The 27,121-nt window shown below is 49.4% G+C and overlaps 1 protein-coding gene across 2 annotated transcripts in view; it reads left to right on the forward strand.

Moving 5' to 3' along the window:
• The first annotated feature begins 23,128 nt into the window (after positions 1 to 23,128).
• Positions 23,129 to 27,121, forward strand: part of LOC137355816 (tumor necrosis factor ligand superfamily member 14-like) — a 164,627-nt gene continuing 160,634 nt past the window's right edge. For both annotated transcript variants that reach the window (XM_068021378.1, XM_068021377.1), the window contains exons 1-2: positions 23,129 to 23,197; positions 25,822 to 26,052. In XM_068021378.1, the coding sequence (XP_067877479.1) occupies positions 23,138 to 23,197; positions 25,822 to 26,052 (291 nt within the window). In that variant the 5' untranslated portion in view covers positions 23,129 to 23,137. The remainder of the gene's footprint in view (positions 23,198 to 25,821; positions 26,053 to 27,121) is intronic.

Consider the following 27,121-nt stretch of genomic DNA (forward strand, 5'->3'; position numbering starts at 1 on the left):
CTTGAAAGTATTGTGAGGAGGCTAGAGAAAGACTTCACGAGAACATAGACTGGTGGAATGGGCAGACAAGTGACAGATGAAATTTAACGCAGAGAAGTGTGAAGTAATAAATTTTAGTTGGAAGAATGAGGAGAGTCAATTTAAAATAAAGGATACAATTCTAAAGGGGGTGCAGGAACAGAGGGATCTGGGGGTAAATTTGCATAAATTGTGGAAAGTGGCAGGGCAAGTTGAGAAAGAGGTTAATAAGGTATATGGGATAAAAACAAGAAATGCTGGAAATACCCAGCAGGTCTGGCAGCATCTGTGGAGAGAGAAGCAGAGTTAACGTTTCAGGTCAGTGACCCTTCTTCAGAACTAGCAAATATTAGAAATGTAAAAGGTTATAAGCAAGTAATGCAGGGGTGGGGCAAGAGATAACAAAGGAGAAGGTTTAAATAGGACAGGGTCACAGGATAGCTGACCAGAAGGTCATGGAGCAAAGATATGTTAATGGTGTGTTGAAAGATAAAGCATTAGTACAGATTAGGTGTTAATTCACTGAATATTGAACAGCAGCAAGTGCAAACATGAAAAAAAAATGAAAGGTATATGGGATCCTGTGCAAACTTTTTAAGCGGCAGGGTGCACGTGCGGGATTGCCCCACTGAGCTGCCGCAATATTTAGAGCAGTGGCTCACTTATATGGAGGGCGCATATGCCCTGGCAATAGCATCCAGCGCCACCGCGCAGGCACTAGCGCCATTTTTGAAGGGCTTCAAGCCCTTCAGCGCCATTTAAATTTTTAAAGGTCCTGGTCTGCAAAAAACAAAATTAAAACTTTAATAGCAATTTGAATCTCCTCTCCCACCCCCACAATGACTAATCAATCTATAAATTGCCTTCTTGCTGCTAAAATTTTTTAAAATTCCGATCGCAAGCTTTCTGCCCCAACTTTATTAACTTTGACCCTCAACCCCTTCCCACCATCCCCGCAGCCAATCGGGTTTGTTATCGCCACTCCCCGCCGTCCCACACCCCCTGCACTGAAAGATTCACTGCTCCCTCCTCCCCATCAGTGTCACGTGGGTGTTCGGCCACTGGCCGGAATATCAGCATCAGGGCCATCAGGACAAGGTAAGTGCTTTTGCATGTATGTAAATATTTAAATAAAGGCTCCACCGCCAAGCGGGTTGGGGGGGTGGTGTGTGGTGGTGGGGGGGGTGTGTGGTGGGGGGGTGTGGTGGGGGGGTGTGGTGTGGGGGGGAGTGTGGGGGGTGTGGTGGGGGGTGGTTGGGGGGGTGTGGTGTGGGGGGACTGTGGGGGGTGTGGTGGGGGGGAGTGTGGGGGGAGTGTGGGGGGTGTTGTGGGGGGGGAGTGTGGTGGGAGGGGAGTGTGGGGGGGCGGGTGGGGCCGCTCCAAGGCCTTGCCGCTGCCAGTAAAATGCAGCGGGGCCTTCCTGGAATCGAGGCCTGTGGCAGACCTCTCCCGAAAGTATTTTCCAGCTCCCCCGCAACCCTGACCCCCCCCCCCCCCCCCCCCCCGACATCTGGGGGATTATAAAATTCAGCCCTATGATTCTATAATTCTAACTGAAAACATTGTTAAATTTGCTAGCTGTGCCTCTTCTTGCCTTCTATAACTTTTATTTGATGAGAGCTTGGACTGAAGTGTGGGCAGGAGAGTCACTTTGCATTCAACTAATGGAATCATTTCTAAACTGCAGTGCATCCTGTGACATTTGTCTCAACACTCCCAGGGAAGGTACAGCATAGGTTCGATAAACTTGCCTTTATACTATCCCATTAAACATCCCCGGGGCAGGTACAACATGGGTGAGGTACAGAGTAAAGTTCCCTTTACACAGTTCCTGTTGGAACACTGGCTTTAACACACTAGGACACAGGGGCACTGACACACTGGTAACAATCCCATGCCCTTTCTGGATCAGACAGGCAATTGGTGACAAACAGCAGGCTGTAATGTGCTGCGAAGCTATGTTTCCTGGGATGTTGAGACTGTCGAACCACACTCGACAGCAGAGAGAAGAAATATTTGTCCCAGTTGTCTGTCAGGAATCAAACCCAGGACACTAATAAGCAGACAGTGAATTGCACTGCTACAGAAATATATTTAACATTAAATTAGCCTCCAGCTCGATACCACCGAAAGTTTCAATTATCAGATCTGACTCATTCTTCTCCAAATATTGAAACTGAGACAAACAAAGAGAAATGGTTCCAAAACTAACCAGATTTCTTTAAGTCTTGGAATTGCACAGCAGTAAAGCTGACATTGGAAACTCCAGCCACACCTGACCCGCTCCCGCACACATTCTCTCATTACAAATTGATGTTTTCTGCCTTTAAAATTGTTTGACCTTTGGAGATGCAGTATCAAAAAAAGAACCTCGGACCTGGTGATACATACAGCTCCCTCGAAAGCCTACGAGATAAACTCAAAGATAAGGGAACTTGGTAAATTTTGGAAATGTATAAGGTTTGTTACAGAGGAGTTATGTTGGGATGGAGGGGAACACTGAAGGAGGATTGCCTAGGGATTAGTGTTGGGACCAATATTCTCTTTAAAATTTAGTTGTTGTTCATGGTTCATTTTATTTGTTACATTTTTTTGCATGGCCGCGTTATTTATCATAGAACAAGGCCTGCGCTGTACCTTGCAGGTCGATGTGCACCTGCACAACTTAGCAGGAGCATTGTTTGGGACCACTACATTGATAGCAACAACAACCTGTCAGGTATGCAATGGGTAATGTGTTACTGGACTGGTAAGTCTGGAGATGTGAGTTCACATCCCACAACAGCAGTTCAGGAATGTAAATTCAGTCAGTTAAATAAAACTGGAATAAGAAGCTGGTATGAGCAATGGAGACCGTGAAACTACTGGATTGTTATAAAAAAAACTTGTTCACTAATGTCCTTTAGGGCCGGGGCCTTAACCATTTTGCTCCTGAGGCCGCCTCCTGTGTTATAAGAATTCCATGGATCCCCCGTCACACAACTATTTTTCAAGAGTGGGTCCTGGCACGTGGTAAAAACCAGGAGAAAATTTGCAGACAGCAAGATCCCACATTAGAAAATCAGACTGATCATCAAATATGACGTGTACCTTAGCTCCAGGCTCACTTCCCAATATAAAAAAGGTAAACTTTCATGGACGCCTGAACCTCGCGTGAGTGATACGCTGGAACTGTGAGCACCCAATGGCAGCTGGCAGTTTAATCAGCCGTTCGTGCCATGCTCGGCTCTGTAAACAGCTGCCAACGGACAAGCAGCGGTCAGTGGAATAAAGAGGAAAAGTTGTAGTCAGTCAAACATCACCAACACTCTTTTATTAACTCTTGGCACATTTAACCCACAAACAGGGAGGCACCAACATGTTGCACCACGGACATTTGACAAAATTATTGATTCAGCCACAGACATAAAATCTATAGCCAACCTAATACCATCAAAACACAGTCCAATTTAAATCACATTTCTCCTTATTTAATGAGATACCTGGCATTGTTTTTGCTTGTACATGGAGCAAATGTCTGCCCGCTCACTTGATGTAACAGTGTGGGGAATTTGGATAGATGTTTATCTGTCAGGAGTGATTTTGATCTCTGTCTCCCCTTGTCTGTGTCCATCCCTCTCCCTTCTCTCTCCCTCTGTGTCCCACTCTCCCCCCCTCTCTCTCACACCCCTGTCCATCCTGCTCCCCTCTCTCTGTCTGTTTGTCTCTGCCTCCCTCTCTCTCTCTCTCTTTCTCTCAGTGCACTCCCCCAACCCCTCTCCACCACCACCCCAGTTTACTGACCTCAGCTGGTAAAGAGACATGCTTCACACCATTGCTAAATGAATGTCCACCGCCATCTTTAATACTGGCACATCACCATCAGCCAACGCTTACAACAACCACTGCCATCTTTAATACTGGCAAACCAGCTTCAGCCAATGTTTAGAACTGCATTCGCCATCTTTAATTCTGATGGTTAGTCCTCATTAGAACAAAAGCCGTGAATGCTAGAAATCTGAAATAAATACTCAGCAGGTAAAGGAAGAGGCCAATGGTGGATTTCCGAACCCAAATATCAGAAATCCGCCATTTGGCTGAAATTCCTCATCCCTGAATTTACAATTACCACAGACCTCAAAATATTGAACCACGGACACTGGTATCTGTGTACAAACACGTTGCTGGCTCAGCTAGTCCCACTCCCCCACCATAGCCCTGCAAATCTTTTCTCTTCAGATAATTAGCCACTCCCTTTTGAAAGTCTTGGTTGAATCTATTTCCACCACACTCACAGGTAGAGCATTCCAGATCCTAACCACTCGCTGTGTAAAAAAACTTTTCTTTATGTTGCCGTTACTTCTTCTGCCATTGTCTTAAATCAGTGTCCTCTGGCTCTGGATCCTTCTGCCGATGTGAACAGTTTTTCCCTGTATACTCTTTCCAGACCCCTCATGATATTGTCCTTATCAATCTACCTGTCACAGAGCATCTGTCCATGACAGTATGGACACAGTGATCACTGCACAGGCCTTGTGAAGACCAAGTCACATCTTCACACTGAGGACACAAACCATTGTGTTGTGTGGCACTAGCACCTTGCTTTATTGGAACACTGCAATAGGCTGAGGACAGAGATGTCAGTGTAAGAACAAGGCAGAGAATTAAAATGGCAGGATACCCGAAGCTTGTGTTCTTGCTTGTGGACTGAACGGAGGTGTTCCACAAAGCGCTCACCTAATCTGCGATTGGTCTCCCCAGTGTAGAGTAAACTGCTTTGTGAGCAGCAAATACAGTATACTAAATTGAAAGAAGTCCACATAAATCTCTGTATCACTTGGAGTGAGTGTTTGGGGCTTTGGACAGTGAGGTGAAGGGAGGTTAAAGGGCAGGTGTATCTCCTGCGATAGCATGGAAAGGTGCCGTGGGAAAGAGACAGGGTGTGGGGGTGATTGAGGAGTGGACCAGGGTGTCAGGGAGGGAATGGTCCCTTCAGATTGCTGAAAGAGGAGAGGAGGGGAAGATGTATTTGGTGGTGGCATCATGCTGGAGTGGCAAAAATGGTGGCCGATGATCCGTCACATATGGAGACTGATGGAATGGAAGGTGAAGACAAGGTCATGTCTTACTAACTTAATTGAATTTTTTGAGGAAGTAACAAAGAGGATTGATGAGGGTAGTGCAGTGGATGTGGTCTACATGGATTTTAGTAAAGCATTTGACAAGATCCCACATGGCAGACTGATCAGTAAAATGAAAGCCCATGGGATACAGGGGAAGGTGGCAGGTTGGATCCAGAATTAGCTCAGGGACAGGAAACAAAGGGTAGTCGACAGATGTTTTTGCAAATGAAAAGTTGTTTTCAGTGGCATTCCACAGGGTTCAGTGTTGGGTCCCTTGCTGTTTGTGGTATATATTAATGATTTGGACTTAAATGTGGGAGGCATGATTGGGAAATTTGCTGAGGACACAAAAATTGGCCGTGTAGTTGATAGTGAAGAGGATAGCTGTAGACTCCAGAATAATATCAATGGCTTGGTTGAGTGGGCGGAAAAGTGGCAAATGGAATTCAATCCAGAGAAGTGTGAGGTAATGCATTTGGGGAGAGCAAATAAAGCGAGGGAATACACAATAAACGGGAGGATATTGAGAGGGGTAGAAGAAGTGAGAGACCTTGAAGTGCACATCCACAGGTCCCTGAAGGTGGCAGGACAGATGGATAGAGTGGTGAAGAAGGCATATGGAATGCTTTCCTTTACCAAACCTGCAAGAAGCTGCAGCGCATACGTGATGATGTCACAGTAACGTCACTCACCCACTGCACAGACTGTTTCGTCCCGGACTCCCAGCTCAGGTAAGTTTTTTATTTTTAATACTTACCGGCAGAGCACTTACCGTGTGTGTCCGGTCCGGTCCGACCCAACCCGACCCGACCCGACCCGACTCAACCTGCACTCAGCCCGACCCGACCCAACCCGACTCAACCTGCACTCAGCCCGACCCGACCTGACTCAACCTGCACTCAGCCCGACCCGACCCGACCCGACCCGACCCGACCCGACTCAACCTGCACTCAGCCCGACCCGACCTGACTCAACCTGCACTCAGCCCGACCCGACCCGACCCGACCCGACCCGACTGAACCTGCACTCAGCCCGACCCGACCCGACTCAACCTGCACTCAGCCGACCCGACCCGACTCAACCTGCACTCAGCCCGACCCGACCCGACCCGACCCGACCCGACCCGACTCAACCTGCACTCAGCCCGACCCGACCCGACCCAACCCGACCCGACCCGACTCAACCTGCACTCAGCCCGACCCGACCCGACCCGACTCAACCTGCACTCAGCCCGACCCGACCTGACTCAACCTGCACTCAGCCCGACCCGACCCGACCCGACCCGACCCGACCCGACTCAACCTGCACTCAGCCCGACCCGACCTGACTCAACCTGCACTCAGCCCGACCCGACCCGACCCGACCCGACCCGACTGAACCTGCACTCAGCCCGACCCGACCCGACTCAACCTGCACTCAGCCGACCCGACCCGACTCAACCTGCACTCAGCCCGACCCGACCCGACCCGACCCGACCCGACCCGACTCAACCTGCACTCAGCCCGACCCGACCCGACTCAACCTGCACTCAGCCCGACCCGACCCGACCCGACTCAACCTGCACTCAGCCCGACCCAACCCGACCCGACCCGACTCAACCTGCAGTCAGCCCGACCCGACTCAACCTGCACTCAGCCCGACCCGACCCGACTCAACCTGCACTCAGCCCGATCCGACCCGACCCGACTCAACCTGCACTCAGCCCGACCCGACCCGACTCAACCTGCACTCAGCCCGACCCGACCCGACCCGACTCAACCTGTACTCAGCCCGACCCAACCCGACCCGACCCGACTCAACCTGCACTCAGCCCGACCCGACTCAACCTGCACTCAGCCCGACCCGACCCGACTCAACCTGCACTCAGCCCGACCCAACCCGACCCGACCCGACTCAACCTGCACTCAGCCCGACCCGACTCAACCTGCACTCAGCCCGACCCGACCCGACTCAACCTGTACTCAGCCCGACCCAACCCGACCCGACCCGACTCAACCTGCACTCAGCCCGACCCGACTCAACCTGCACTCAGCCCGACCCGACCCGACTCAACCTGCACTCAGCCCGACCCGACCCGACTCAACCTGCACTCAGCCCGATCCGACCTGACCCGACTCAACCTGCACTCAGCCCGACCCGACTCAACCTGCACTCAGCCCGATCCGACCCGACCCGACTCAACCTGCACTCAGCCTGACCCAACTCAACCTGCACTCAGCCCGACCCGACCCGACTCAACCTGCAGTCAGCCCGACCCGACCCGACTCAACCTGCACTCAGCCCGACCTGACTCAACCTGCACTCAGCCCGACCCGACCCGACCCGACTCAACCTGCACTCAGCCCGACCCGACCCGACTCAACCTGCAGTCAGCCCGACCCGACCCGACTGAACCTGCACTCAGCCCGACCCGACCCGACTCAACCTGCACTCAGCCCGACCCGACCCGACCCGACTCAACCTGCACTCAGCCCGACCCGACCTGACTCAACCTGCACTCAGCCCGACCCGACCCGACCCGACCCGACCCGACTCAACCTGCACTCAGCCCGACCCGACCTGACTCAACCTGCACTCAGCCCGACCCGACCCGACCCGACCCGACCCGACTGAACCTGCACTCAGCCCGACCCGACCCGACTCAACCTGCACTCAGCCGACCCGACCCGACTCAACCTGCACTCAGCCCGACCCGACCCGACCCGACCCGACCCGACCCGACTCAACCTGCACTCAGCCCGACCCGACCCGACTCAACCTGCACTCAGCCCGACCCGACCCGACCCGACTCAACCTGCACTCAGCCCGACCCAACCCGACCCGACCCGACTCAACCTGCACTCAGCCCGACCCGACTCAACCTGCACTCAGCCCGACCCGACCCGACTCAACCTGTACTCAGCCCGACCCAACCCGACCCGACCCGACTCAACCTGCACTCAGCCCGACCCGACTCAACCTGCACTCAGCCCGACCCGACCCGACTCAACCTGCACTCAGCCCGACCCGACCCGACTCAACCTGCACTCAGCCCGATCCGACCTGACCCGACTCAACCTGCACTCAGCCCGACCCGACTCAACCTGCACTCAGCCCGATCCGACCCGACCCGACTCAACCTGCACTCAGCCTGACCCAACTCAACCTGCACTCAGCCCGACCCGACCCGACTCAACCTGCAGTCAGCCCGACCCGACCCGACCCGACTCAACCTGCACTCAGCCCGACCTGACTCAACCTGCACTCAGCCCGACCCGACCCGACCCGACTCAACCTGCACTCAGCCCGACCCGACCCGACTCAACCTGCAGTCAGCCCGACCCGACCCGACTGAACCTGCACTCAGCCCGACCCGACCCGACTCAACCTGCACTCAGCCCGACCCGACCCGCCCGACTCAACCTGCACTCAGCCCGACCCGACCTGACTCAACCTGCACTCAGCCCGACCCGACCCGACCCGACTCAACCTGCACTCAGCCCGACCCGACCTGACTCAACCTGCACTCAGCCCGACCCGACCCGACCCGACCCGACCCGACTGAACCTGCACTCAGCCCGACCCGACCCGACTCAACCTGCACTCAGCCGACCCGACCCGACTCAACCTGCACTCAGCCCGACCCGACCCGACCCGACCCGACCCGACCCGACTCAACCTGCACTCAGCCCGACCCGACCCGACTCAACCTGCACTCAGCCCGACCCGACCCGACCCGACTCAACCTGCACTCAGCCCGACCCAACCCGACCCGACCCGACTCAACCTGCAGTCAGCCCGACCCGACTCAACCTGCACTCAGCCCGACCCGACCCGACTCAACCTGCACTCAGCCCGATCCGACCCGACCCGACTCAACCTGCACTCAGCCCGACCCGACCCGACTCAACCTGCACTCAGCCCGACCCGACCCGACCCGACTCAACCTGTACTCAGCCCGACCCAACCCGACCCGACCCGACTCAACCTGCACTCAGCCCGACCCGACTCAACCTGCACTCAGACCGACCCGACCCGACTCAACCTGCACTCAGCCCGATCCGACCTGACCCGACTCAACCTGCACTCAGCCCGACCCGACTCAACCTGCACTCAGCCCGATCCGACCCGACCCGACTCAACCTGCACTCAGCCTGACCCAACTCAACCTGCACTCAGCCCGACCCGACCCGACTCAACCTGCAGTCAGCCCGACCCGACCCGACTCAACCTGCACTCAGCCCGACCTGACTCAACCTGCACTCAGCCCGACCCGACCCGACCCGACTCAACCTGCACTCAGCCCGACCCGACCCGACCCGACTCAACCTGCACTCAGCCCGACCCGACCCGACCCGACTCAACCTGCACTCAGCCCGACCCCAGCCCGAAAGCCGGCCCTGGAAGATGTGCCCGACCCAACCCGAACCCGACACACGTTGTCGGGTCCTGTCAGGGAGCAAGCCTCTTGCTCCAGAACTAGGCATGTAGTGGAATGTATTGAACTGGCAGAGATAGTGTATTGAAATAGCTGAGCATTTGTCTGCTGCCATACTGCATCTCTGCTGCCCTCTCTGTTGGGGAGGTGTAAATAAAATGTTCCACAATGACTGCCTACATAAGACTCATTTTAGATTTACTCTGTGAATACACAACAGAAAGATGGTGACGAGGATGGGACTGAATTTTTTTTAACATTCATTTGTGAGATTACAGTCTGAAGGAACATTGTGCCATACTTTTTAGAACTACCAATGTCAGTTTTGAGGAAGTTTTGGCGATTTGAAAGATTGCTCCAGTTGTGGCTGTAGCATGGTATGTCATTGAAAAAAATGGCACTGAGGACCTATTTTACGACAATGGAGGAATGCAGCCCTAAGAAAGAGGACTGGTGTTATTATGAACGATGGTTACACATTTGGCTGCAAGCTAATAAAATAGGGTATGAGGGTAAAGTGAATGTTTTCCTCACCACGATGGGGCCAGTTGCTTTGAGGTGGTGTTTAACCAAGGTTGCCTGCAAGATCCCAGTACTTTGGACTATTCTGAAATTAATGAGATTCTGGACTCATATTATTGCATGACTAAAAATTAAATTGCACTCTGAGTTGCATTTCGTGGAAGGAAGCAGTTGCCAAGTGAGTTTATTGCTGATTATATTGAATTAAAGAAACTCTCTCGTTACTGTGGTTATGAGTCAACCTTAGAGACATGTTCGTTGGAGGTCTAAAGAACAGTAACAGCCAGGCCAAGCTTTTGAGTAAAGGCAATGAGCTGACATGGAAGGAGGCTTGCGATGAGGCCACAGCCATGGAAATAGTTGCAGATTGTTAGGAAATTCTTTGCCTGAGCCGGCAGGGAGGTCCATTGGTTTCAGCGGAAACCAGGCCACGGCAGCCAAGTTCACAGACTCAGAGTCAAAAATTTAGATGCTGCTGTTGCCATGGTAGCCACCAATCATATCCAGACAGCATGCAGGAGCAGAGTTTCCAATAATGCTCCAAGTCGCAGTTGTGGTAGATCTAAAACTAGTTCAGGAGCCTGGAAGTCCTCGAATGTGCACATGATGGATAAGGAAACATAAGTTGATGTTATCGAGCAGAAGGAGCGAGAGTTGGACTCAGTCAGAGAACAAGAAAAACAGCACATAGAAGATGAGAGAAAAGGGCTGAAGGATATAATTCCAGCGCTAACAGTAAAAATGAACTTTGGAGATTCACAACTTACTTTCATCACTGATACAGCTGCAGCAGCATCGGTTATGTCAGAAGGACAGTACACGAGTCAAATTCCCTTATGCAAAACTAGCGTGAAACTGACTAGTTATTCCAATAACAGTATTCCAGTACGAGGTGAAGTTAGTGTTAGGGTGAAATACTATGATGCATCCTATTACTTGCTGTTGGTACTAGTATAGGAGGGAACAAAGTCTCTCTGATGGGAAGAAATTGGCTTAAGAAAGTACGTTTAAACTGGGTCGAGTTATTAACAGTGGGGATCAATAAGAGTACATCTGACATTGAGGAAGTGCTCTTTCAGCAGGGAGGACTAAATGATCCAACCAAGGTTCCTTTCATTTCATGGTCAAACACAAGAAAACTGTGGGAATGAATACATGTCCATTTCTTTGAAGTGGAAGGTAAAGAGTATTTTTATTTTGGTCGCTAGCTATAACAAATGGATAAAAGTTGGGCTGGATTCAGTCAGCCTGCCGCTGATCACGGTGGCGAGCTCAAGTATTGGCAGCCCACGCGATCTTAAGCACAGCGGCTCATTTAAATAGTTGGGGCAGCCCGCACCCTCAAACACACGGAGGGGCTGGGCTGTCCGTCCCCGGCAATGGTGTCAGCTGCCTGTGCCTTTTTAAAGGGCAGCCAGCCCTGCAGGCTTATTTAAATATGGCTGTGTTTGCTGACTACGCTACCACTAGGTGGCGCTGCAGTGGCACATGTGCAAATGCAGCCTGTTCCACTGAAACGTCACAGTCTGCGACTCAGGCAGCTGCCAGGATTAAAGATGGCGCTGCTCAAATAATCACACGAAGGCAACCTAAACACATGGCAGCACACAATGGCCGGAGGGAGAAAGTGAGCGAGTGAGCAGGCCGGGGATGGGGGGGGTGTTGGCTGGAGCGGGCAGGGGGCGGGGGGGCGGGGGTGGGGGGGGTGCGGGCCGGGGATTTGGGGGGGGGAAGCGGGCTGGGGTCGGGGGGGGCGTTGGACGGGGTGGGGGGGGGGAGTGGGCTGTGGGGGGGAGGGGAGCGGAGCGGGCCGGAAAGAGCAGCGGGCTGGGGATGGGGGACCGGGGACGGGGTTGGGAAGCAGAGCTTGACGCATGGGTGAATAAGTTAGTGTTGTATTGCTGTACGTGTAAAGCACATGCGCAGAGGCTGACCAGGCGCGTTGCCCGAAGATGCACACGCCACACGATGACGTCATCGTGCATGCGCTAACCAGTCCTGGCAAGTCGGAATGCAGTGCATGCGCAGAGAGCAGGAGCCCGTCTGCGCAAGTGCACACCTTGGCACAGCCTGATGACGTCGGTGGCCGGCTGCATTGTCAGGAATCACTTTGTTTAAATATTTGAATAAATATACACCAAAATTAAATAAGTATATTTCTTTTGCCCCTTTCTCACCCTGAATAACAATTACAATAACTATTTGCCCTTCCCCCCAAAACACCTTTTACATCCAACCATGCCCCTCACACTGCATAGGGTTTGAGGTTCAATTCTTCCCACCTTCACCTGCACCCATTATGTGTATTTGACCCCTCACCCCCCCGCACTGACAAACTTAACACCTCCCCCCACCCCCACACTCCCACCTCCACCCTCACACCCCCCACCCCCACACCCCCCCTCACCCTCCACCCTCAGCCCCCACCCCCACACCCCCCTCACACCTCCCACCCCCACACCCCCCACCCACAGACCCCCCTCACCCCCCCCTCACACGCCCACCCCCTCACCCCCCCACATTGACAAACTTAACACCTCCCTCCACCCCCACCCCACTCACCCCCCCGCACTGACAAACTTAACACCTCCCCCCATCCACAACCCCCCCACACCCCGCCCCCACACCCCCCACCCCCACCCCCACACCCCGCCCCCACACCCCCCACCCCCACCCCCACCCCCACCCCCACACCCCACCCCAGCCACCCCACAAATCGACCCCCCACACCCCCACCCCACACCCCCCCGCACCGCCCCCCACCCCTACAACCCCCATACACCCCCCACACCCCCACACCCCACCCCCTCACACACTACACCCCCACAACCCCCCCACCCCCACACCCCCCTCACCACCCCCACCCCCACTCACACCCCCCACCCACCCCACCCCCACACTCCCCCTCACACCCCCCACCCCCGCACCCCTCTCACACCCCCACACCCACCTCACCCCCCACCCCCGCACCCCCCTCACACCCCCACCCCCACCCCCCCTCACACCCCCCACCCACACACCTCCCACCCCCACACCCACACGCCCACACCCCACCCAAACCCCCCTCACACCCCCCACCCCCGCACCCCCCTCACACCCCCCACCCCCACCCCCACCTCACACCCCCCACCTCCGCACCCCCCTCACACCCCCACCCCCACCCTCCCCTCACACCCCCCACCCCCACACCCCCCCTCACCCTCCACCCTCAGCCCCCACCCCCACACCCCCCCTCACACCTCCCACCCCCACACCCCCCACCCACAGACCCCCCTCACCCCCCCTCACACGCCCACCCCCACACTCCCCAAACCACCATCCCCACACCCCCTCCCACCCCCACCCACCCCCACACATCACCCCCCTCCCCCACACTCCCCCCTTCACACCCCCCCTCACCCCCCCTTCACACCCCCCCACCCCACACCCCCCCCTCACCCCCCTTCACACCCCCCACCCCCCCACCCCCCCTCACCCCCCTTCACACCCCCCCACCCCCCCTCACCCCACTTCACACCCCCCACCCCCCACCCCCCCTCATACACCCCACCCCCACACCCCCCCACACCCCCACCCTCACACCCCACCCCCTGTTTAACAAGTCCTTTCTTCACTCCAGTAACAGTTTAAAATCATGACAAAATTAATGTGCCTCATTCTTGGCAGGTGGGGGCTTAGCATGACACTCTAATTATGAAGCCCAAGAACCCAAATGCTTTGCTAACCACTCTCTTAATATGTCCTGCCACCTTCAAAGATTGATGCACAAATTGAGGTGTACAAAATTATGAGGGGCCTAGACAGAGTAGAGAGGAAGGACCTGTTTCCCCTAGCAGAGAGGTCAATTACCAGGGGACACAGATTTAAAGTGATTGGTAGAAGGATTAGAGGGGACATGAGGAAAAACCTTTTCACCCAGAGGGTGGTGGGTGTCTGGAATTCGCTGCCCGCATCAGCGGTGGAGGCAGAAACCCTCAACTCATTTAAAAGCTACCTCGATCTGCACCGGAAGTGCTGTAACCTACAAGGCTGCTGACCAGGTGCTGGAAGGTGGGATTAGAATGGGCGGCTAGTTTTTTTTCAGCCAGCACACACACGATGGGCTGAATGGCCTCCTTCTGTGCCATAATTTTTCTATAGTTCTACATGCACCCCCAGGTCACTCTGTTCCTGCACACTCTTTAGAACTGTCCCAGTAAGTATATATTGCCTCTCCCTATTCCTTCTGCCAAAATGCATCACCTCACACTTGTCAGTATTAAATTCCATCTGCCACCTCTCTGCCCATTCTGCTGGCCTATCTATGTCCTGTTGCAGGCAGTTCATATCATCCTCACTGCTGCACTTCCGAGTTTGGTGACATGAGCCAATTTTGAGATTCTATTCTGTATTCCAAGATCCAGGTCATTTATATATAGCAAAAAAAGCAGTGGTCCCAGTATTGACCCTTGGGGAAACACCACTGTCTACCATCCTCCAGTCTGAAAAACAACCATTTACTATGACTCGCTGTTTTCTGTCCATAAACCAATTTTTTTTATCCAATTAGACACTGACCCTCCTATTCCTTGCCCTTCAGTTTTGTTAACCAACCTTTAATGTGGTACCTTATCAAAAGCTTTCTTAAAATCCATATAAACAATTCACTGCATTCCTTTTATCAATCTTCTCTGTTACTTCTTCACAAAGTTCAATTAGATTAGTCAAACATGATCTGCCTTTTACAAATCCATGCTGACTGTCCTTAATTAACCCAAACCTCTCTAAATGTCCCTTGATATTTTTCCTGATTATTGTTTCTAAAACCTTACCTACCACTGATGTTAAACTAACTGGCCTGTAGTTGTTCGGACTGTCCTTATACCCTTTCTTGAATAAAGGTGTCACATTTGCCACTCTCCAATCTTCTGACACCTCCCCCATATCCAGGGAAGATTGGAAGATCATGGAAAGCCCTTCCACTATCTCCACCCCCAACCTCCTTTAGCAACCAGGGATGCAAGCCATCTGGACTAGGTGACTTATCTACCCTAAGGATAGCCAACCTTTTTAGTACTTCCCCCCTCTCAATTTTTATCCTATTCATTGCCTGTACTATCACTGCTTCTACTGATACTTTGTCAGCCCCTATTTCCTTAGTGAACACTGATACAAAGTACTCATTAAGTATATTACCCTTGCCCTGTGCCTCTTTCTGTCCCTAATAGTCCCCACTACTCGTTTATTATCTACATGCCAGTAAAGGATCTTTGGGTTCCCTTTTATGTTGACTGCCATTCTATTTTCATATTCTCTCTTTGCCAGTCTAATTTTCCTTTTCACCTGCCCTCTCCCTGGTTCTCACCTGATGAGTTCACCTGACATGCATCATACACCCTTTTTTTGTTTCAGCATCATCTCTTTCTCCCTCATCAACTAAGGAACCCTGCTGTTGGTTCCCCTACCTTTCACCCTTGTTGGAATGTTCCTAGCCTGTATCTGAAGCATCTCTTCCTGTCATTCTTTGTTTCCATTCCACCCTGGCTAGATCCCTTCTCATTGTGTTGAAATGAGCCCTCTTCCAATCAAGACATTTTACCTTATTTTATTCATTGCTTTTCTGCATTTCTAATCTAAACCTTTTGATATGATGATCACTCTTACCCAAGTACTCCCCCACAGACACTTGGTCCACTTGGCCCACCTAATTTCCCAGCATCAGATCCAGCAATGTCTCCTTTCCAGTTGGGCTGAGAACATACTGATCAAGGAAGTTCTCCTGAACATGTTTCAGAAATTCCTCCCCTTCTCCTTACCCTTTAATCTAAAATTATCCCAATCAATATTTGGGTAATTAAAGTCCCCCAATATCACCACTTGATAGTTCTTGCACATCTCTGTGATTTCCCTGAAGATTTGTTCCTCTATCTCTCTCTCATTATTTGGAGGACTATAGAATACCCCTAGTAACATGATCATACTCCTTTTGGAGGAAGAACGAAATCCTTTTCTACCATTAATGACTGAGCTGCCTCTATATCTCTAAGCGGCACAATTGGCTTGCCTGCCTCATCTGCTCAATATGGGACCACCATACCTCTGAACACAAAACTTCTATACCCTTCAGGGGTAGCACACTTCTGCTCACCATCCAACATCACCAAAGCCACTGGCCTGTCAACAGCTCCACGTTATTGAGGCAACCTTTTCAGCACAGGCTTTCAGTAAGCCCACTATAGCTATGCACTTGCCCTTCAACTTCCAGCATTCTGATTTTATATGTCCTCTTTTATTACAAAAATAACACATTGGACCTTTTCACTCAACCCGAGTCCCCTGACTATCTTTTTATCACTTTGAAGGTTGCCTGAATCCCCTCTTTTATGCTTTCCCTCACTAAATCAAATCTCTTCTCATTATTCACCCTCTTATCTTTCCAACTCTTCTGAAAGTTTTCAAACTGGGGCCTATAACTACTGCCTTTGTGGGTCAATTCATAATGTCCACCATTTCCGCAGCATTCCTTATTTTACCAACTTTATGTTCTTCCAGATGGAACATAATTCCTGAAGGGACACTATTTTTAAATAACTCCATTAGGATTACTTCCCTAAGGCTTTTAAAGTCGTGCTCAATCTTCATGGGCTGATACCTATGATCAAATATCATTTTCATTTCTCTAGCAAATTCCATAAATATCTGACGCTGTTTCTTTCATAAATTCCTAAATTTTTGCCTGTAAGCCTCTGGTACCAACTAGCATTGAGAACTGCAATTTTAACCACATCATAATCACTTGACTATTCCTTCGAAAGTGTTGAATATACCCTCTAATGCTTTTCCCACGAATACACTTTGCAATAAAATTGTCCAACTTTCTTTCTTTCTTCGTAGCAATTTTTCAAAGGACACAAAGTACATTTCAACTCCTTCCTCACTGAATTTAGGCACTAAGCGAATATTCCTTGCCAAATCAAAACCAGGAGTTAAATCAGATTTATCCTCAACCTTTCCTGTCACTCTTTGCTTGCGTAATCTGAGCTTTTCTCTGTCCAATGCAAATTTCCTGCTTTCTCTTTCTTTTTGTCACTCCTTTTCTTTTTCCTCAAATTCAAACATTTTCACTGCAAGTTGAAATTATCTGTCTTTCTCCATTTCTTCTTTTTCCAGTTACCTCACTTGTAATTGAATTCTAACTAACGCAATCTGAGAGTTACCAGGGATATCCCCTTTCTTTCACAAGGTTAAAATGCTGTCAACACTTCAACAATTTCTGCCTTTTTAGCTTTTGATTTTAAACTAACCTCCACTTGCTCTGCTACAGCCATTAATACATCCACTGTTAACTGTGGTAAATCATTTGAGAGTCAAATCTTCTTTCATTTATTTACAGCACTAAAACAGGCCCTTCGGCCCACCGAGTCTGTGCCGACCATCAACCACCCATTTATACTAATCCTACACTAATCCCATATTCCTACCACATCCCCACCTGTCCCTATATTTCCCTACCACCTACCTATACTAGGGGTAATTTATAATGGCCAATTTACCTACCAACCTGCAAGTCTTTGGCTGTGGGAGGAAACCGGAGCACCCAGAGTAAACCCACACAAACACAGGGAGAACTTGCAAACTCCGCACAGGCAGTACCCAGAATTGGACCTGGGTCGCTGGAGCTGTGAGGCGGCGGTGCTAACCACTGTGCCACTGTGCCGCCCTACCACTGCACCACTTCTCTCTACACAAAGGCTTCAGCATTAAAAGTAAACATACTGACTTTTCCTTATGAGTATAGCAAAAGTAATTGTAAAATTTTGTTTGTTTAAATTCTAGCAAATTCCAACCTCTGAATTTGTATTGGGATCCTAGCACCCAATTCATTACAACCTCAGTGAGATCGTTAATGTGAAAATTACGAGTTTTGAATCCCCAGACCAATTTAAAGAATTACACGACAATCAAGTTTTAAGACTTATTATAATAACTAAAAGAAATCCCCATTAACTAAATAGTACTTTGTAAGTGGCTGATACCCCAAATTACAAAAGAAATGTATTTTCTTGACTATTCAAACACTTGAAAACATCACACCACACTTAATTACACAGTCCTCTTTGATGGCAAAGTTTTTGTGTTAAAAGTCCCAACCTCCTCCCAGTTGCAATGGGTTGGATCTCCCAGACCTGTTCAAAATCAATGTCCTTTTCACTCACTTATCTGAGCATTCCGACCTAGATGTCTGTGAATAAGGCGATCCCAGGTGATACTGTGGTGCTTTTACTTCTCCGCAAACTTCAACTTTCAAAACTGGTTCAAGTCTTCACAGCCCTTCGCTGTATCAAGTTTCTGAGAGCAGGTGTTGCCTCTCTCTTTCTCTCGAGGCTGCCACCATTGGTCTTCTGTACAGCCTGTCTGCCTTCAGAAAATCAGTTAAATTTATCTGGACTCAAAAGTCAATAGTTTATTATCCTTTTCCAATATATGCAAAGTTCAGAAGTCTGGTTTCAGCTGAGGCACCTGCGCCTTCCAAAATTCCCAGGTGTTAACTGCTGCCTGGTATATGTGCATCTTTAGAATCACTGACTCCTTGTTTACAATCTGATCGCCTGGGAGGGCGAAACCCATTGTTTCTCAGGTGTTATCCCTGCCATCTCTGTTTTTCAATAAAGTCTTTGAGCTGTGTTCTCTGTTGTCCTGGTAACCAAGATATCTGTTGTGTGCTTGAGAAAAGTGGATGTGAGGTCACCTGACTTCTCAGACTCCATCTTAAACTTTTAAAATTCACAGTTTTTAAGACATAATCATGTTACAAAGTCCAGCATTCATAACACTAAGGCTTGAGCATGTGATGTCAGGAGACAAGTAGCAGAATGGATAGCAAGATGTTTACAAATTAGAAACCAGAGAGTAGGGGTTAAAGGGGTTACCCAGACTGGCAAACATGAGAAGTGGTGTTCAGAATGATTGATGCTGGGACCAAAGGACTTGGGAATTGGAAGTACAATTTCAAAATTCAAGATGACATCAAATTGAGGGGTGTAGTTAATACAGAAGAGGATTGCAACAAAATACAGGAACCATTAAGAAACTGAATGATGAATGAATTTCAATATGGATAAGTGTGAGGTCGTGCATTTTGAGAGGAAGAATAAGAGGCCATATACTCCTTGGAAACTAAGTCCAAATGGGGTAAAGAAGTAAGGGGACCTAGCGGGTGCAGATCCACAAATCACTAAAAGCAATGACAGGTTAATAAGGCTATAAAAATAACAAACAAAGCACTGGGGTTCATTTGTAGAGCGAAAGAAGGTAAACACAGAAGTTATGTTAAACTTGATAGAAACTTTGTTAAAAGGCCAGGAGTACCATGCACAGCTCTGGTCTCCATACTATAAAATGAATGCAGTAGCACCGGAGAAGATGCAAAAAAGATTTACAAGGGTGGTGCCAGAACCAAGAGGAGATATTTATCAGGAGAGACTCCATAGGCTGGGCCACTTTTCTCTAGGAAAGGTGGTGATCTGAGAGAGCTCTTTAAGATTATGTAAAGCTTTGATAAGGTTGACATAGAGAGCTGAATTTTACCAGCCCCTCGATGCTGCGGGTCGTGGTGCGGAGGCCGGTAAAATTCTGCGGGGAGAGGCCCCCTCAACCCATGACGTCGAGAAGGGCCCGCCGCATATTCCCGGCAGAGGGGGATCCTCATTGTGGCCCCCCCGCCATCTGGTGGAGGCACCCCAATTAGAATATGTAAAACGCCAGTTACCTCTGCAGATTATGCACCCACCGTCTCTCGCTCAGAACTTCCTCATTTTACACAGAACAGGCAGCCGTCAGGTGCCGTCCCGTTCACAAACAGAAAACCAGACGGGACATCAGAAGCAGGAGTCTGGACAGTGAAGGTAAGTGCAGATTTACCGGGGTCTCACCCTGCATTCTGTAAGGGAGGAGGGTGGGGTGTGATTACTGGAGGGAAAGCTCTGAAGGGAGGTACTGTGTACCCTCCCTCCATAAACAGTGTACACTCTGAGTTTGTTTGTGAAGGAGCAATGGCACTCTAGTCAGCCTGTGTGTGGGGAGGGTACTAGAAAGGGTAGGAGCATTAAGGTTATTTGGATGCTGAGGGCAATTGATGCAGCTGGTAGGATCTTGATGTGGTCAAGCTGTGCCACTCTGAGTGTTGGCCAAGATGGGCAATGCCATGGCACGCCACATAGTTGATCCAGGAAAGCAGCTGATGTACCTGTTAACACCAATACCTGCCCTCATAGAGTCATAGAGAGATACAGCACTGAAACAGGCCCTTCGGCCCACCGAGTCTGTGCCGACCAACAACCACCCATTTATACTAATCCTACATTAATTCCATATTCCTACCACATCTCCACCATTCCCCTACCTACACTAGGGGCAATTTACAATGGCCAATTTACCTATCAACTTGCAAGTCTTTGGCTGTGGGAGGAAACCGGAGCACCCAGCGAAAACCCACGCGGTCACAGGGAGAACTTGCAAACTCCACACAGGCAGTACCCAGAACTGAACCCGGGTCGCTGGAGCTGTGAGGCTGCGGTGCTAACCACTGCGCCACTGTGCTGCCCTGTTAGGAACCTTCGAATAATGAAGGAAAAACTTTATTTATCACATGGAAATGGGAATGGCTCATCCTACATTGTGTGATCCGTTTCTCCTGTATGAGCCAGAGGCAATATCAACAGGCAGGTGTGGTCCACGTAGAGGCCCTGGGTCATGAGCAGCAGCCCCCAAGGGGAGCTCACCATTATGGTTGCCATGCATCTACAGGCCCCACATGACATGCCATCGGATGTCAGAGCAGCAGTTTCAGAGGAGATTGCGCATGTAGAGAGTGTGGTGACACGTCTCTGAGCCCTGCTCAATGATGACATGCAGCCCTGGGCTTTGGTGGACATTCTGTACCTTTGTTCCTCATAGTGGCAGCGGTTCTCAAGCTTGACACCTCTGCAACATTTCAGGGACCTATCGGAGACCTTTGTGGAGTCACACAGTCAGCAGTGAATCGCTGCATTAGGGAGGTCACCAATGCCCTGCACCGGAGGGTCAATGAGTTTGTCCACTTCAGGACAGACTCTCACTGCCAGGTCCACAGGGTCACTGGTTTCAGCACCGTTGCCGGAGAATCATAGGTTTAAATGTTCATAGACTGCACCCACGTGGCCATCAGGCTTCCCGCCAGGCTACCACCGGCAGACGTCACCATTAAAGGAATCCTCTCAATCTCGGTGCAGCTGTTATGTGATTACAGAGATATTTCATGCGAATGTGTGACCGCTTCTCAGGCAGTTGCCATGACACCTGGGTCTTGTGCCAGTCCCGGCTGCCATCGCTGTTCACTGAACTGGTTCAGATGGAGGGGTGGCTTCTTGGAGATAAGGGCTATCCTTTGCAGACATGGCTCCCGACACCAATGAGAGACCCCACCACAGCTGCAGAGGAGAGATACAACGCCAGCCACTGAGCTACATGAGCCACCATTGAGCAGGAGATCAGCATGCTGAAAGAGCACCTCTAATGCCTGTATGGATAGGGTGATGCCCTGTACTACGGGCCGAAAAGGCCAGCTCCTTTGCTGCTCGCTGTGTTCTACACAACTACCCACCCAATAGGGGGAAAACCTGGTATGATGAGAAGAGATGTCACCAGGATTCCTCCTCGGACTATGAGAATGCTGAGGACCTACAACAGGAAAGGTGCATGGGAGGGCAGATGGCACCCAGGCTCTGCACACAGGGCTAGCAGTGAGCTAGGGATGTGCGGAAGTGGCTTATCAGATAAAGGCTCTCTGCTCCATAGGAACTGACATGAGCTCTGCAAGCCACACATCACCCTCGCTCACCTGCTGTGCACCAGTCCACATCTGCAGCATCCCTGTGTAAACCATTATAGGCAGCAGCTGACTGAGACAATGTCCATGTCATTGCATCCGTGGAGACGCTCATGAGTAATGGTGGCATGACAATGATGTTATTGCATACGTTGGCTCTCCTGAAGGGCCAACAGTGCAAAGGGATGTGACATTGGTGCTACATGCTGGCACACATCATTCACACAGAGAAAAGGACACACATGTTGGTGAGAAACATTTACTGAAAGACATATTTACATTGCTGTGACACCCATGCATTCCCATTTGTGATTCCCATACCGTGTTCTCGGTAAACAGAGAGGTTACCCCTTCTCGGTGCAGTCTCTGTGCTAGCAGTCTGACTGGAGGAAGGCTGCTGATCTGATTGCCTTTTGGCTGTGGATGGCTTTGGCGCTCGTACCCTGTGCACACGAGGCCTAGTGGGCCCCGACTGGCTGGGAGAGTGATCGTTCATCCCCTTCTTGCATTGGACCCTTTGATGCCGGATAGCCCCAAGGCTACTCACCTCCTCTGCCACCTCCAGCCAGACTGCCTTGTTCAGGCGGGAGGGCCTCTTCTTACCATCACTGGTGAAAAGGACCTCCCACTTTGCCCGCACAGCCTGGAGGAGATTGAGCAGGAGGCATCGCTAAACTGTGGGGCTACCCTAGAGAACCCCTCTGCCATCCTTGGCTTTTGGTGTGGTCCTTTAAATGCAAAGCTGACTCCACTGTGTAACAGCTCTAATGTCTGGCTGCAAGGTTTGTCTTGCACATGTTTGAAAACCAATGCAGGACTGGGGGGTGTAATCTGTGCTGCTGTCATGGTTTTTCTACTATTACACATTGACACATGTTCACAAACTCTTTGCTTCTGTGTAAGTTGATCATATTTATTGGTGTAATATTTGTAGTTTGCAATGCAGTTAGAATATGAACATATTTTCCTGTTTTTTTTAACAAAGATGGTATAATTGCAGTTACATGTATTTTCACATAACAGTTAGCAGAGAAATGAATACAGATTCCAAATGCATATTAGTTTGCGCCTTTTCACAGTCAGATGATTAGATGCTCATAGTAGGTAATTATTCTTCATTAATGGTTTTATTTCCGGTGTGTATTTGCCTTTTATGGTATATTTAAGTCTCACATCCTGCAATGTGCAAAATTAAAGATTATCCACCCAGGTGCAGCACGCCTACAAGAAGTAATGTCACACTTGAGTGGGAGAAGAGGATCACAACTTCACAGGACACTGGGACACAGCAGGGTAAGTATGTGGCAGCAAAGCAGAAAGTGCTGGGGAAATTCAGCAGGTCAGGCAGCATCTGTGGAGAGAAAAGCAGAGTTAATTTTCAGGTTTGTGAACCAGGTCAAGTTAACTCTGCTTCTCTCTCCACAGCTGCTTCCTGACCTGTTGGGTTTCCCCAGCACTTTCTGCTTTGCTGCCAGATTGACAGCAGCCGCACCCTTCAGCAGTCAGGTAAGTATTTCTTTGACAGCTGTCAGGAAGCAGGTGCTGGGGCTTAAAATAGGGACAAGGTACCTGCTGCACAGCTGTCAAAATGTCTCTCACTGCGCCGAATGTCCCGCCTCACCACATGTAATATGGGGGGGGGGGGGGGGGGGCAGCTCGTACAGTTATGCTAATGAGCGCTGATGCATAATGTCGCGGAGGCTCTGCGGCGGCCGTTAAATGTGGATACCCCGCTGAGTTTAAAGGGCGCTTCCGCGCAGCGTGCACCCGAATAAAATTCAGCTGATAAGATGTTTCCACTTATGGAGGAGACCAGAGCTAGGTACCGTAAATATAAGATATTCACTAATAATGCCAATAGGTAATTCAGGAGAAGCTTCTTTACTGAGAATCATAAAGTCATTTATTTACAGCACAGAAGGAAGCCATTTGACTCATTGAGTCCATGCTGTTTTTTTTCTGACCCCTCTGGGACATTCCCACTCTCCTGCACTGTAATGCTCCCCTTAATCAACACGACCACTTCTCCCCCTTTTCTTTCTTTCCTGAATACCTTCTATCCAGGAATATTTAACACCCAGTCCTGCCCTTCTTTGAGCCAGGTCTCCATTATAGCCACAACATCATATTTCCAAATGACAATCTGCACCTGTATCTCACCAATCTTATTAACCACACTCTGTACATTCACATACATGCACATTAACGCTGATTTACATTTAGATTCCTCCCTATTTGCCCCCATCTGGGTGGTGGGGGGCAGAGTGCAACTCACTACCACAAAAAGTAGTTGAGGCAAATAGCATAGATGCATTTAAGGGGAAACTGCATAAACCCAAGAGGGAGGGGAAAAAAGGATTTGTATTTATAGAGCATCTTTCACAACCTTGGGGTGTCCAACAGCACTTTATAGCCAATTAAGTACTTTTGAAGTGCAGCTACTGTTGTAATGTAGGGAACGTAGCAGCCAATTTTCACACAGCAAGATCCCACAAACAGCAATGTCGTGATGACCAGATCATCTGTTTTAGTGATGTTAATTGAAGGATAAATATTGACAGGACACTGAGGAGAACACCCTTGCTCTTCTTCAAAATAGTGCCATGGAATCTTTTACTTGCACCTGAGAGGGCAGACAGGGCCTCAGTTTAACATCTCACCCAAAAGGCAGCACCTCCAACAGTGCTACACTCCCTCAATACTGCACTGGGCTATCAGCCTAGGTTTTTCTGTTCAAGTCCTGGAGTGGGACTTGAACCCATGATCTTCTGATTCAGAGGCAAGAGTGCTACCAACTGACACTGCTGAGCAAGGAAGAGAAGGTTATTTTGACTGGGTTAGATGAAGATGGGTTTTCGGCTCGTGTGGCACATAAACACTGGCGTAGACCAGTTGGGCTTGAATGGCCTGTTTCTGGCTGTAACTTCCATGTAAGTGCATTTATGAGACTGTGGGTCCACACATATGAGTGTGTGTGTGTGTGAGAGAGATCATGCGTGTGTGCGTGTGTGTGTGTGTGTGTGTGTGTGTGAGAGAGAGCGTGCGTGTGTGTGTGTGTGTGTGTGTGTGTGTGAGAGAGAGCGTGCGTGTGTGTGTGTGTGTGTGTGAGAGAGCATGCGTGTGTGTGTGATTGTCTGTATAACTGTAGTTGGCTACGCAAAACTGTTTAACGTGCTAAAATGTGAGTGTGTGTGTAACTGTATTTTATGTGTAATCTGGGCTGTAAAATAGGATGTTGGATAGTGCACAGTGCATGTAATTGAGAATGTTAAACACAATAAAAGGTGAAAACTGCACATGAAAATACTGAAGAGGAATTTACTGTTAAGAAATGCATGAACGGGAAATAAAAATAGGCCTGTTAGAAAACTGCTGGGTATACTTTATGTATTTTCTTTAAATCTTCTCCTGAATTGGAGAGGTTTATGATAACAGAATAGTCCAGAATTGTTCCTTAAAATTTATACACAGAGCAAAATATCCCTCTCATCAAGCAACCTGTCAGTACATGTATCGCTGTAGACAAAATGATGACAAAATCTGATAAAAGATATCAGAAATATTGAAAAAGTTATTAAGTTTCTTGTGTGAGGCAATAATTTATACACATCCTGCAAGTGCGGTTAGTGCTGGTAAAAGCATCCATTCTCGCTCTTGTGTCATTTCAACAAGCTGCAGGAAGCCTAGTGGTGAGGGCTATTGGATGCTAAACATGTGGTTTCAAATTGACAAAAGGCAGTGGGTGGCTGTTTAGTAATGATATAAAGCACGGAGCCGCAAGGCTTGCCCACTGTTGAGTAAATGATGATCTCTGGGGACCAACGATGCTTTTGAATTGATAAATGTACTGGCTATCACTTTGCTTTTAAATCCAATTTTACCAAAAGTTCTTTCCTTTACTGATTTTTTGCACTCAGGACCCCAAGATGGGGGACAGCTATGCTTACCCTTCAGTTTTTGTTGTGGATGGACAGGCAGACACTGTCCCTTTTGCAACCTCGAGTAAACGGAAAAAATTGACTTTCACACACAAGTTCCTTCTGATGTTGGTGCTGTTGGCTCTGTTTGGGGATGGGCTTGGAGCGTTTTATCTGTGGAGACTACGATCTGATGTTCAGGAATTCAGCTCCATGTTTTTAGCTATGAAGGTAAACCATGTACAACTTATCCTTCTCTTATACGAAATTGTCGTGTTCAAGATACATGTGGACAAACTGCAAACCACATACAAAAAGCACATTTGGAATGTCAGTAACTATTCTGTCACTGTACACTTTTGATCCCACCAGCTAATTGACTCTTTTGATTAAAAGATGTTTAATATGTATCTGATATGGCTGTAACAGGACCTTGTTAATAAAGTGTTCAACACCTTCAATTCTGCATGAAATTTTCCAGAGGTGGAAATAGCTAAGGATACTGAATGATTCAGGCAGAATGTACATTATTTTGATTGGTAAACAGGCCAAGTACATATCAGCTAAAATAAATCCAACCCAGGGATCTAATCAATTAAACTTTGAGAAGCTGTATCAATAATTCAATCCCCAAAGGTCACTAACAAACTCTCCAGGTCTTAAATGATTGAGCAGAATTAATAGAGTCATATTGCTGAGGTTGTCATATTGTTGGGCTAAATGCTGGGCTCTCATGTTGAAGACTGTGAGATTAAACAAAGCTAATAAATATGGGCCAGGGTTTAATAATCAGTGTAACGCTTGCAGAGGTGGATGGTGGGAATGTGCTGTGCCACCATGTGAGGGAGCCCCAGTGTGCTTTATCATGAAGCTTACCAATAAGGAATTATGGCTGTGATTCCCTATACAAAGAGCTGCTGGACAGCAGGCCCAACATGGGACGATTATACATTGTTAGGTCTATCCCTTGGGGAGGGTGGGCTGTCATGGTTAAGCATTCAATGTGGACTATATGGTTCAGGATGGGAATGGAAGGAAATCATAGGGATGAACTTAATTTGTTCTACAAATATTTTTCCTGGTGATCAGATTAAAAGCAGCATTGGAATAGACCTGACAGTGACCTCAACTATACCAGTGAAGTTAAAGAAAAAGAGATGGGCCTGATGTCTGCAATAACTTTATTTATGTAAAAGGATGTTCTGGGAGGTGACTTTTATCATGTCAATATTTAATAAATAGAAGGGATCCAATTAAAACACATTAAGTTGCAGAAAACCAGAATTAGAATGAGCTATCA

The sequence above is a fragment of the Heterodontus francisci genome, chromosome 43, assembly GCF_036365525.1.
Source record: "Heterodontus francisci isolate sHetFra1 chromosome 43, sHetFra1.hap1, whole genome shotgun sequence".
NCBI classification, from domain to species: Eukaryota; Metazoa; Chordata; class Chondrichthyes; order Heterodontiformes; family Heterodontidae; genus Heterodontus; species Heterodontus francisci.